This window comes from Megalobrama amblycephala, linkage group LG2, assembly GCF_018812025.1.
Source record: "Megalobrama amblycephala isolate DHTTF-2021 linkage group LG2, ASM1881202v1, whole genome shotgun sequence".
Classification (NCBI taxonomy): domain Eukaryota; kingdom Metazoa; phylum Chordata; class Actinopteri; order Cypriniformes; family Xenocyprididae; genus Megalobrama; species Megalobrama amblycephala.
In genome coordinates, this window is record NC_063045.1 from 32,884,227 (window position 1) to 32,897,515 (window position 13,289).

Sequence of the window (13,289 nt, forward strand, 5' to 3'; positions counted from 1 at the left end):
GGTCAAGGCTGAAGACCTTTATTGGATGCAAGTGGTCTTCGGGCCCTCAGACGACACTGCATCACTCATCGGCATGATTGTGTCAATGACAGTAATAAATGGGCCCAGGAGTACTTCCAGAAACCACTGTCGGTAAACACAATCTGCCGTGCCATCTGCAGATGCCAACTAAAGCTAGAAGCCATATGTGAACATGGTCCAGAAGCCCCGTCATGTCCTGTGGGCCAAGGCTCATTTAAAATGGACTGTTTCGAAGTGGAAAAGTGTTCTTTGGTCAGACGAGTCCAAATTTGATATTCTTGTTGGCCATGTCTTCTGGGCTAAAGAGGAGGGAGACCTTCCAGCGTGTCATCAGCGTTCAGTTCAAAAACCAGCATGGTATGGGGGTGCATAAGTGCATAAAGTATGGGCAGCTTGCATGTTTTGGAAGGCACTAAGAATGCTGAAAGGTATATAAAGGTTTTAGAGCAACATTAAACGAAAAATACGTCAAAGACAACCACAAACTCTTTAGCAGCTGGAAACCTATATCAGGCAAGAATGAGACCAAATTCCAACACCAAAACTCCAGAAACCCATAACCTTGATGCCCAGACGTCTTCAAACTGTTTTGAAAAGGAGATGCTACACCATGGTAAACATGCCCCCGTCCCAACTATTTTGAGACCTGTAGCAGGCATCAAATTTGTTATCTATGTTCTATTGTGAATAAAATATTGGCTCATGTGATTTGAAAGTCTTTTAGTTTTCATTTTATTCAAATTTAAAAAAACATCCCAACTTTTCCAGAATCCGGGTTGTAGATTTGCCCTGCCACCACAAAAATCCTGTTAACAAAGAAAACAAGAATAACCAGAGTTCCATTTATTCATCCAATTTCCTACCACTTATAGAGTCCCAGGGATGCTGGAGTCTATCCTGGTCTCAGGTCACAGGCCTGAAAACGCCATGGATGGATAGCCAGACCATCACAGGGCTTTTTATATTAGATTCCGAACACATTTTTCATCATTATGACTTTTGACTCAACTGTGGTGGAAACAGGCTTCCATAGGTTAGATTATATTGCAATATTCCAAAATAATTATATGTATTATATGTAATATGTAGGCCAATCAGAAATCAAGTAATCAGAAATGTCAACAAATTCAGGAGATCAAGTAGATTTTTTGCTTTTGTATAAAATGTATTTCCACATAAATAAACTTTAAAACTGTCAAAAAATTACAGTAATACAAACAGTGTAAACCACTTAGAAATGCATTTAGAAAAAATACAAAACACATTACAACATAAATAAAAGATAAAAAAAAAAAAACTGAAGTATAAACGAATGCTGTTTCAGGCATGCCAACACATTCTGACATACAGTACATTCGATTACGAAAGATTGGTTTAAATAACTAGAACTGGTTTAAATGACTGACAAAGTACATGTAAATGAGTAAATCTGAGATTGATATATACCTGTTTTTTGTTTTTTTCTCGGTGTAAACATAAGGTTCATTGACAACAAACCAGAAATGTGTTCCTTTGAACATAATTTATAGTATAATTTATAAAAGAGTATAATTTACAATTATCATTACAATTATAGGTCAATTGATACTGTGGGTAAAAAAAAGACTCACCAAGTTTCCCATAGGTTATATTTTCTGCTATGATTGTAATCCACAAAATGTTATTTTATACACATTGTTTTGTTTTTTGGACATGTTCCTGGTTGAGAATCTTGGAACTGTAGAAAGTAAAACATCACTAGATAATAAAATGTTGGCTTGAGAAAGCCTGAACATAAAGTTTGAAGTAGTTTTACAGTTTGAAGGTTTTGAAGGCCATTCAGTCTATCATACAGACAGAATCTCTGTATGAATTAAAATCTAATTATGTTTCTACATACTAAAAAGCACAGTATAGGCAAACAAACAACAATCTCTCAAACATGTTTGGCATTTTCAGACGAGATACAGTAAGACTGTAATATTTCAAAGCATTAAGCAGGACTGTTTCATCTGTCATTTTGAAACAAGAGTAGATTATTCAGTGTCTAAAACATTGCACATTTTCTATAGTAAACTTATCTAAGGTCTCACAAGATGAACAGGTCACAGTTTCCAGTTGAAGGCACACTCATTGTCCAAAGCTCTGGCTTCTTATCACAAGAAAAGGTGCTCATGAAAACCAAGTGTCTGTCCATGAGCTGTATGTTAAGTATAGGTGCATTTAGATGTTGTAAGTTTCAATGCACCCTTGTTGTGTAGGTTTTTCAGTGTATTAAACTCCAGTGGCATGCGGTGGGGACCCGCTCTGGAAAAATAGCGATATTTCAGTGTATCATAGTAATGATATTTAACAGAATTTCCGTTGACATCTTTTGGAAAAGGCCAGAATCCATACAGGTAGATTTCATCACAGAAGCGTGTAGCCATTGTGTACATCAATAATCCAGTAGTGGGTCGTTTGATATTTACCTTATTTGCAAGCCAGTACCTACGAAATAAAAAATACATTAAATATTTAGTGTAATAATTTAGTTTACATTATTAGGATGGTGGCTTCAATATTTTTGGTTGAAATGAAAAATATTTAAAATGTGTGACAGACCTACAGAACATTCGGTTTGTATATTTTTTAAATCTCTTAACCAAACGTGTATAATATGAAAAGTCATAGAAGGTACTGCAAAGGAACATACAGTAACAACAAAGTGGATATAGTTAACTTTTGTTTTTTATGAATTTACTCACTAATGTGCAAAACTCTAAAGCACTTAATGTAAAAATATGTTTTTTTTTTTTTTTTTCATGCAATTGCCCAGTCAGAGAAGGGTCATGAAATGGGGAATCAAATTTTTGATATTTTGACATATAGAGGTCATCAGGTCTCTAAAATTATACAAACTAACTAATGTAACTACTATAGTACTATAAAACATAACTCGTTTATAATCAGTGAAGCTGTCTATATACCAATTTAACAACAAGCTATGAATTATTAGTTATTGTATTGTATCAGCCCTGAAATTTTGAGACTGTCCTCCAAAAAAAACCTACCCTATAGGTCATTTTTCAACCACCTTATAACGATCTATATTTACGTTTTAAAGTCATGGCATAAAAATAATGACAGTGTCGTGTTACGTCTGTCGTCATGAAATGACTATGACTGTCGTTACCAATCAAAATGCGTGTTCATTTAAATGCAATGTGTGGACTTTTTACACCATTTGTCCTATTTCCATTTAGCAAAATGCATTTTTTATTAACTGCTAAAACCCACCCCACCCCTAAACCTACCCTTAGTGACTTATAGTACATATACACTTTATGAGCACATGCCTTCCCTGGGATCAAACCCACGATCACATGATCACATGATTGCATATTGTTATATATTGCAATGCTCTGCCAATTGAGCTACATGAAACCCGAAATATGACGCAGATAAAAGGGAACAATGCATTAAAATGAAAGTGTCCTGTTGTTGATAGGGGCGCAACTTTAGCAAACCCTCCTATGGGTCGTATTTCACGGAAGTGACAAACGACCTATAGCATATTGGTTGGAGAACATGTTGATATCGGTGTATCCCTCATCAAAAAAAAAATTATCAGAAGTATTTAAATCCTAAAAATGAAGTTTTAATGAAGAAAGAATTGTATCTATATTTTTTATACACATTATTATTAAAAGGTTAGTTCACCCAAAAATGAAATTTCTGTCATTAAAGGTGCTACAGAGAATCTTTTCGTCGACTGAGAAACCAAAGACTGTTAGTGAGTTTTTGAAATGAGCACATGCATAAGAACAACCCCCCTCCTTCACAGCTCATTTCGAGGGAACGCCTCCCAAAACTCGTGCACGAGTGTTTACCACCGGCATTCGCTGTGTCGTGTTAGTGAATTCATTATGTCGGACTCACCGCAGGTAACTCATAATCTGCAGTTGTTACTCCTGTCTCCTGACAAAAACACTGCATGCAGCGCCTGTGGAGTGTGGAAAGTTACTGGAGAGCGCAGCCGCGCTCGTCTCTCACAAGGAACGTCATTGGCAGTGATTGACAAGCCAGAGGGCCAATCATCGTGTAAACGATTGGCTGTTTTAAAGGCCCTACCTCGTGCACAGATGATGTATATTAATATTATTCCTTTCAGTGCACCTAATAAATAGTCTTTTATCAGTTAGTAAAGACAGATTCAAGTAATATTGCAAAAATGTATAAAACAAAACATCCTTTGTAGCACCTTTAATTACTCACCCTCATGTCGTTCCACACCTGCAAGACCTTTGTTCATCTTCAGAACACAAATTAAGATATTTTTGATGAAATCCAAGAGGTTTTTTTTTAATCTCCATATAAAGCAACAAAATTACCATATTCAAGATCCAGAGAAGTAGTAAAGACATCATTATAACAGTCGACGTGACTACGGTGGTTCAACCTTAATGTTATGAAGCGACGAGAATACTTTTTGTGTGCAAAAAAACAAAACAAAAATAATTTATTCAACAATTTCTTCTCTACCCTGTCTGTCTCCTACGCAGTTGATGCAGTTATTCTCGTCTCTTCATAACATTGAGGTTAAACCACTGTAGTCATGTTGACTATTTTAACGATGTTTGAACTACTTCTCTGGACCTTGAATTAGATTATTTCATTATTATTTCATTGCTTTCTATGGGAGATAAAAACAAACTCTTGGATTTCATCAAAAAATATCTTAATTTGTGTTCGAAGATGAACGAAGGTCTTGCAGGTGTGGAACGACATGACGGTGAGTAATAAATGACAGAAATGTAATTTTTGGGTGAACTAATCCTTTAATAATAATACAAAAATAATAGTAAACTAAATTCATATTAAATAGCCTAAATGTATTAAAATACAGTGGACTGAATATGTATTAAAAGGAAAATACTTGTATTTGACCATATTTAAATCAAATTTAAAAGTAGGCTACGTGCACATGATATCTGGAGTTCAGGATGTTAATGTATCACTGATTAATTGCTTGATTATTTTAAAGACAGTCGATTATTAATAATATTCCTGAAAATGTACATTCTTAGTATAAATTCAAGATAACAGCCATATTGACCAGTGCAACATAAACAGAAAACTGCTGAGTGCACATTAAGGATGTTAGCATCTTACTTGAATGAAAGCTAAAATGTAGTAATTGCTCTGAAAAATGTTAGCCTAATCTCATGAAAAAAAAAGTACAAAATGTGACCACACATGATATTTGAGAGCAACGGCATTGTGAGGAAGTGGAATTTACAGAACTGCAATACCAAGAATTTAAATATAGCTAATGCATTCTGGGAAGTGAAGTGTTCTTCCACCAAAATGAATTTATTAAATATTGTGAAATTTACATAATAACTACAACAAAGGGATTAAAATCTTCAAACATTAAGGCTTTTTAAACTTTTATGTTTGTCAAGACAACTTTTAAAGTATTTCTCTGAATTTCAATTTTAAATTTGACTTAATTACATATACATTTTCATTACAGTTCTACACTTCAATTCAAATTGAGTACTTGAGTATGAAATGTTATAACTCACCTTCGTACAGCGTGGATAAGCCGGAGTGAAGGATAGGCCATGCGCACTTTTAGTTTTTGTTTAAGAATTAGTTTGTTCACAATTTCCACATGCCTCTCGCTACCCTTCACCATGAAGGCAGGAATCCAGAGCACGCTGTTGTTCAGCTGCTGTAAGCGCAGTATGAAGTTCTCCTGCTCCGTTTCATCCCGCAGACCTTTGTACACCCGCTGGATCACAGAGGGGTTCATAGTGGTGAAGTCTGACCTTAAACCCACATCATCTGCAAAATCGTTTAGGGGAGCGAGGTTACATCTGCTCAAGAACGAAAAAAGGGGTTCTTGTCTTAGTGGAAATAGGTGGAACACATAAATTACAGTTTAAGAAATAAACTTCCACATACATATGCCTTACTTTCATCTACAGATGTCACTGCTTTTTAATAATGTGGACTGAGGCTACTATGCATAAAAAAGCATCATAAAAATCCCATTCAACCAATGTGAATAGTATTAAATGGTTAGTTCACCCCAAAATGAAAATTCTGTCATTGATTACTCACCCTCATGTCGTTTCACACCTGTAAGACTTTCATTCATCTTTTTGATTACAATGAGGTTCATTCTTGTGTGTTACGCAGCACATTTGAGCTTCCGGAAGAGGTTTGTTCTCACACGTGAAGCAGGTTTGGTTGAGCTTCTGTTTATGTTCGCTGATCAATGTTTACATGCGAGTAAAAGCCTAAATTAAATTTTTCATCATAACAAGCGATCGATTCTCCTCAGAAAATCTGGACTAAACCGCTCGATTCATATGGATTAGTTTTCCAATCTCTATGAAACTTTTGAAGTGTCAAAGTGGTAGTTGCAAAGGCCGTCTATGAAAGGAAATCTGACAGCATTCTGTCATCAAAAAGATCTTCATTTGTGTTTTGAACGAAATTAGTAATTAATGACAGAATTTTCATTTTGGGGTAAACTAACCCTTTTTACATTTTTGAACTGGAAAAGCGAGTGTGATGACATTTGAAGGAAAGATTATCTGTGAATAATTACTTCAAATTCAAGTTTGATCCTTACACAAAGCTATAGTTTGACTAGAGAAGACTTGAATTAGTGCACAAGTTGTACATATTGCTTTTATGGTTATTGTTTTTTGTTGTTGTAAACTAAAACTTAAATAATAGCTTAAAAAAATCATTAACTGAAATAAAAGAAACTGGAATGAAATAAAACATAAAATGTATGCAACATTTAGTTTAAGTTGAAGTACTAAAATAACTAGAACTAAATAAACTAAAAGCTAAAATTAAAAAATATACATAAAAAAATAATAAAAATGAGAAAAGCACAACAAAACAACTAAACCTTTGTTGAAAACAAAAAATATAAAAATAAAATCTAATTATTCTAATTATAAATTACATAAAAATATTAAAAACTGTCAATATTATATCAATGATACTAAAATAACAATGAGACATGAGAGTGAGAATTTTCATTTTGGGGTGAAAACAGTGAAAATATTACAATACTACAGAATGAAGTTTCTAAATTACGTTGAGCTTTTGTCCCTGGTTCAGTTTTCCAAAAATGGGATCAGGTAGTATTCAAGCTAAGTTAACAGGGTGAAAACACTGATACAATGAGTGATAAATGACCATTTAGACCTTAATAGACTCTGCCTTGCCATAAGACTGTAATGATTAGATCACTGCAAAGAAGGAAATACATTACCGTATAACAAAATCATGGTTGTCTATTTCCTTTCCACATCCGCTCTTTAGGAGAATGCCAGAGTTTCCCACCACAGCACATGTTTTGAACATCTTGTTCTTTAGAGGAGAGACTTCAGGAAGTAAACTGTGTAGAGTATGAGAAACATTGAACGTCCTGCGTCTGTCCAGAACATAGTGGATGGTATCGCCTGGTTTAAAACTGCTCTTGATAATAGACACATCTCTCTCCGCGTCCAAGAAGCGAAGTATGTCCTTCCTTTCCACATGATGAAACAAATAAAAAAAAAGGAATAGATTACAGTTTAATACTGACATTTCTCATTATTTCATAACCATACCAGCTTGCAAAGCATACATTAAAAGGGAACCTATAATATCATACTCTGAGAAAATTATAGGATAGACTATCTGAAGTGTGATGCAGCCTGAATAATAATCACACCATGCTGCTTTATTGGCCAGAGGAGAGGGTGACTTGACTATTAAGCATTATAAAAAAAAATAACTGAAAGAATATCATAAAAACAAATATTTCTCTCTATTACAGAATCTCTCCAGATCAAGATCCAACTTTGGTCCAGTCAGATGTTCCTGCACGATATCACTGTTCCTAAACTTACACCATAAAGCCTCGTGTAAATCCGGAATGAACCTCAAGAATGCTTTGTTTTGATGTAATAGAAACTTTATTCCTAGTTTATTAATCAAAAAAATACAGACAATAAAACTTCATTGGGAGGGACTCATCCCTCTCAAATCTATGCCTACACAGCAAAATCACAGAGTTAAATCAGCTCTGCTCAGAGTACATATGGTCCCTCTCTAAATAGTGTTAAAATAACACTAAAACAGAGTTAAAATTAATGAGATAATTAAGCAATTAATTAAGTGATGATTGTGCATTAGTGATGAACACCTGCTGTTAACAAGCAGAATCACTGAAGAAAAGAGAAACACAAGAACAACAACTGACTTCAGTCACAGCCTTATTAATTGCTTAATTATCTCATTAACTTTAACTCTGCTTCAGTGTTACTTTAACATTATTTAGAGAGGGACCATATGTACTCTGAGCAGAGTTGATTTAACTGGGGATTTTACTGTGTATACGATTAACGTACAAGTTTCACATGAAACACATTTTTGATTACCTAACAAAAACTTTTTTATACAGTGTAGGTTCCTCACCTTATCATGGTCACAAGGGTGACATTAGCCTTCCATTCCCCTCCCAGGTCAGTCAGATCACTTAAACCATTGCCGAAAGGTGTATCTGAGCCGTTGGCCATCAGTCTTGTACTTCTTGCCCTGGACCTCCTGTTTAAAGGGAAGTAGAGAGAGTGTGGTATAGTAACTACAGCATATGCACCAGTACTGACACTTGTATTAGGTTCAACACTGTGTTCATATAGTCAAACTCATAAATATACTCTGATTAAAAAAAAAGGCCAGCACAACCAGTTTATGATGTCCTTGCCATCAGACATCAAATGACTTAAACATAAATATCACTCAACCAAACCTCTTTCCAGAGACCTTGGCATTTGTCACAGGTCTATTTTTGTCCAGGGACTCTTATTTTGATATAGTAATACTAATAATGCATTCTATTTATAGGTGCCTTTCATGACACCTAAGGTCACCTTACAAGCAAAAATTATTAAATTAAAAAGTTATTAAAATTAGATGGATCAGCCCTTGGTTTCTTAAGTATATGGGAGTAATAATGGCAGGTTTAAAAGATGAATGAACATGGCCAGAAAGTGAGGCATGAACAATTTTAGTAAGAAGGCAAAAGTGGTAGACAGGCTTTAACTAAGTGAGATGGTAAAAGATGGTAGATTTGGATTTACGGATAAGACCAAGTATCTCTTCAACAGTTGGTAGAGTGAAAGTAGAAAGCACATGGAGGCACAAGAGAAACAGGATATAGGGAATCACAATCTGAATTATTTATGTATTTTAAGTAATTGTTGATGAATATTTTCAATCTAAGACTAAAAAAAGTCCTAAAATTATCGTATAGTATGGTGGAATACATATATGGTGGCAGACTCAGGTGGTCGTAAAATATTTTTTACCACATTTTAATATATTTTGTTTTTTAAAAGTTTTTAGTTGTAGTTATTTTAGCAGTTCAACTAAACACATAATGACTTTCACGTAATGAAAATGTTTTATTTTTTATTATTATTATTGTTTCAGTTTAGGATTTAGTTATAATAAGCCTGAACATCTGTTTTTTGTTCTCATTATGCAGCATATTTAAAGCCATCAGTTTCAGTTGTCTTGTCTTGTCCTGTTTTGCTTTGTCTCTGTTTTTGTAAGATGCTGTGGTAAAGTTTTTGGATTCCCATGTTCTGGAGTTTTGTTTTAGTTAATAATTTCAGCTTGTGTTTAAATCCACACCCCTTATTCTGCTTCAACCACCATGGCGTTACAGCATAACACTGCAAAGTGTGAGTTTCTGACTCAGTATTTTTGTTTTTCAGTACAAATGTCAAAACACTTTTGAATCAAATACATTTACTTGAAAAACAATGGGGTAACAATAATTAATGTTTTAAGTAAAAAAAATTTTCCCATTGGCAGATTTTTTTTCTTGTTGTAAGCAGTAAGAGCTGCCATTTCTGTGTCATCAAATCATTACTATGAATCATAACTTAAAGGGATAGTTCACCCAAAAATAAAAATTTGATGTTTATCTGCTTACCCCCAGCGCATCCAAGATCTAGGTGACTTTTTTTCTTCAGTAGAACACAAATTATGATTTTTAACTGCAACTGCTGCCGTCTGTCAGTCAAATAATAGGAGTGAATGGGAACTTCTGCTATAAGAGTAAATAAAACTTGCTTAGACAAATACAAATTAAACCCTGCAGCTCGTGGCGACACATTGATGTCCTAAGACACGAAACGATCGGTTTGTGTGAGAAACCTTGACAACGGCAGTGATGTCTAGCACTCATTGAAGTATATGCGCGAGACGTCACTGCCGGCGTTGTCAGAGCGCGATCAGACCTCACTAAGCGAATGCTGAACGCAGTTGGACATAGTGGTGTATTAGAGCTAAAAAATGATAAAAATACTGTTCGGTTTATCACACAAACCGATCGTTTCGTGTCTTAGGACATCAATGTGTCGCCACGAGCTGCAGGGTTTAATTTGGATTTGTCTAAGCAAGTTTTATTTACTCTTATAGTAGAAGTTCCCATTCACTCCTATTATTTGACTGACAGACGGCAGCGGTTGCAGTTAAAAATCATCATTTGTGTTCTACTGAAGAAAAAAAGTCACCTACATCTTGGATGCGCTGGGGGTAAGCAGATAAACATCAAATTTTCATTTTTGGGTGAACTATCCCTTTAATCAAACTTTGAGTCAGGTGAAAATTAACATCTCTAAATATCATATGCAAACAGAAAATAGAAAAATGAATTTTGAACAGAAACAACATATTCTTTGGGAACTCTACACTTAAGGGAACAACAAATATTATTTTTTGTGAGGGACAAGTATGTAAACACAATTTTGGTTGTGTGTACAAATCTGCAATTTGCAAATGAGCAGACTGTGTCTGCACGCATGCCAAAAGATTTGTATCTCATGAAATCAAATTGAAACCTATAACAGGAGACTTCAGATGCAGTTGACATTTACTGTGGGTTTTTTTTTTTTTTCCACTTCTGTTTTTAAATCATGTGCAACAACTTCTGCATGAGACAAAAGGAAACCACATCTGATGAGCAAGTGCTGTCTGCTGTCCTCTCACTTACCTGACGACACACAACTCTCTCATGTACACGCACTCATGAACACACACATACACACAAGTCAGAGCCAAATCACAAACAAAGTATCCTCTATTTCGAAATGTTTAAGTTCTTTTGGCACTGAACTAAAATCTATGATCTAAACTCATGATCTGTTGTGAAAAACAAAAATTACCCCAATGCAGTGTGCGTAAAGGGAAGCAAATCAACAAGTATGAACTTGACCACATTTTTTTCAGTTCCGGGAACAAAACAAGTGCAAGTTCTTCAGTGAGTAAGCTAAATTTACCTTGCATTTCAAACTTAAAACAACTAGCTAACGCATAACATCATTTCAAAAGCCCCAAAAATGTCTAACTCCTTTTGACAAACACTTATGTTTGAACATTATAATACTTGATTTACTTAAGCAAGGATTTGAATAAATACATTTTATTAAACTCAATAACAGGAAAGTGTATCAAAAAATAAATAAATAAAATAAAGTGAAAAAAATTATGTTGATACGTACTGTAGGCCCTTGTGAAAAATTACACTTTAGCATATGAGTAGTTTTTACTTAAATAGGCTAATATACTTTAAATGAGGGGTGTCCAATCCTGCTTCTGGAGGGCCATCTTCAAGCAATGTTTAGTTTTAGCCCCAAATAAACACACCTGAACCAGCAAATCAAGGTCTTCAGAATCACTAGAAACTTTCAGGCAAATGTACTGGAGCTAAACTGTGCTGGAAAGTGGCAGTAGCAGGATTGGACACTCATTCATTCATTCATTCATTCATCTATTATCCAAAACTCTTTATCCTTAACCTCTTAACTGTCAGTCCTATTTTTGGGGCATAGACCCCAAAATGAAATTTTCACTTTAAAATAAGGTAAATAGGGTAAAGCGGCAGGGAAACACCCTGAATGGGTGGAGGAGTTGACACCCCTACTTTAAATAAATATATTTAAGTTGAATGTCATGTTTAATGTTTTCAGACACATAATTGCATGTTATTTACAATTAAATGAAAATGCATTATATTTTACATTTATATTAAAAGCACCTACTTTCTTTATATGTAATTTCACAATTACTTCTATTGTTTTTGAAACATGGTTAAAGTATCCTGCTGAATGTACTGACAAGCATTTATGATAAACTAAAAGTAGGCTATACTTCTATGTAATTTCTATTGAAACTTAGGCTATATGTAATTGTTTTAAAACATAATGATTTAAAACGTAGGGCTACTTTACGGTATAATTTAACATTATTACAAGTACACTTTTTAAAAGTGTAGGCTTAAGAAACAGTCAGTAAAATGTACTCCGTTAAGTGGCCTTGTATTCCATTAATACTATATTATCTTTTCAGAAAAGTGCACATTCAATACAATTAAGTACACTTCTTTCACAAGGGTGTGTAAGAATAAAATGACAATTTCAACTCAAACTAAGGACAATGTGAACCGATCTTAATTCACTTGAGGCGGAACAACAGCAGGACACATAAACTGCAGTTTACGATATGAGGTTTACCATACAAATGACTAAATAGATAAACATAAATGAATGCCTAGTTTAATGAGATAAACGTACAGATTTTAATCAGACTTCGATGCTCAGTAGATAAGCAGTAACAGCAGAGGAGCCCTTACCCTGTCAATCCAGTTTTCTCGTGCACTTCGCTTCTGCCAATATCTGTCGTTTTGTAAAATATCAGCAGAATGCCTATGGTGCATATAGTCCACCGTTTCCATGTAAACCGCATTTCGCACTTGAATTTTTGGAGATGACAAGAAAACGTGCTCTCCTCTAGCGCACATTCCCCATCTCAGCAGAACAACAGCGGCTCCACGCCTCTCTTTCTCACTGTGAGTGACGCCTACAGGAGCCAATAACTTCACCAATATGCTAATAATCTCTATACCAAATCAAGCGCGATGATGCTGGAAATTTTCTTTTATAATTATACTGTATTCATTTAAAAATTAAAAGAATAAAGGTTATATATATATATATATATATATATATATATATATATATATATATATATATATATATATATATATATATATATAGACACACTAACCATCATCGAGTCCGACATTACATGAAGAGACAATGTTGCAGATTTAAATGAAGTAGCAAGATGCTTAAAGAAATATACCTGCACAGCTTAAAAAGCATTATGTAACGTTAGGCACTTGCTGTTAAACACTGCTGTAAAGCGAGGATGTGCCATAA

The 13,289-nt window shown here is 34.5% G+C and overlaps 1 protein-coding gene across 2 annotated transcripts; it reads right to left on the bottom strand.

Moving 5' to 3' along the window:
• Positions 1-729: 729 nt before the first annotated feature.
• On the bottom strand, positions 730-12,921 carry st8sia4 (ST8 alpha-N-acetyl-neuraminide alpha-2,8-sialyltransferase 4). 2 transcript variants are annotated; one of them, XM_048171298.1, is made up of 6 exons: positions 12,701-12,921; positions 8,476-8,604; positions 7,286-7,543; positions 5,571-5,864; positions 2,472-2,490; positions 2,131-2,307 (listed from the first exon to the last, which is right to left on the bottom strand). In XM_048171298.1, exons 1-6 carry the CDS (start codon positions 12,811-12,813, stop codon positions 2,275-2,277), a joined length of 846 nt encoding a protein of 281 aa, XP_048027255.1. In that variant the 5' UTR covers positions 12,814-12,921; the 3' UTR covers positions 2,131-2,274. The 2 variants fall into 2 exon arrangements, with proteins under 2 accessions (XP_048027247.1, XP_048027255.1); XM_048171290.1 differs by having other exon boundaries at positions 730-2,490; positions 12,701-12,919.
• Positions 12,922-13,289: the final 368 nt, after the last annotated feature.

What these genes read in the sequence shown, in the direction of transcription:
- st8sia4 (XM_048171290.1), bottom strand. Translation starts at nt 12,813, where the DNA reads ATGCGGTTTACATGGAAACGGTGGACTATATGCACCATAGGCATTCTG. An exon ending in GAGAAAACTGGATTGACAGG is followed by an intron (nt 8,605 to 12,700) that starts GTAAGGGCTCCT and finishes CCCTTTAAACAG; the next exon opens with GAGGTCCAGGGCAAGAAGTA. An exon ending in AACCATGATTTTGTTATACG is followed by an intron (nt 5,865 to 7,285) that starts GTAATGTATTTC and finishes GTTCTTGAGCAG; the next exon opens with ATGTAACCTCGCTCCCCTAA.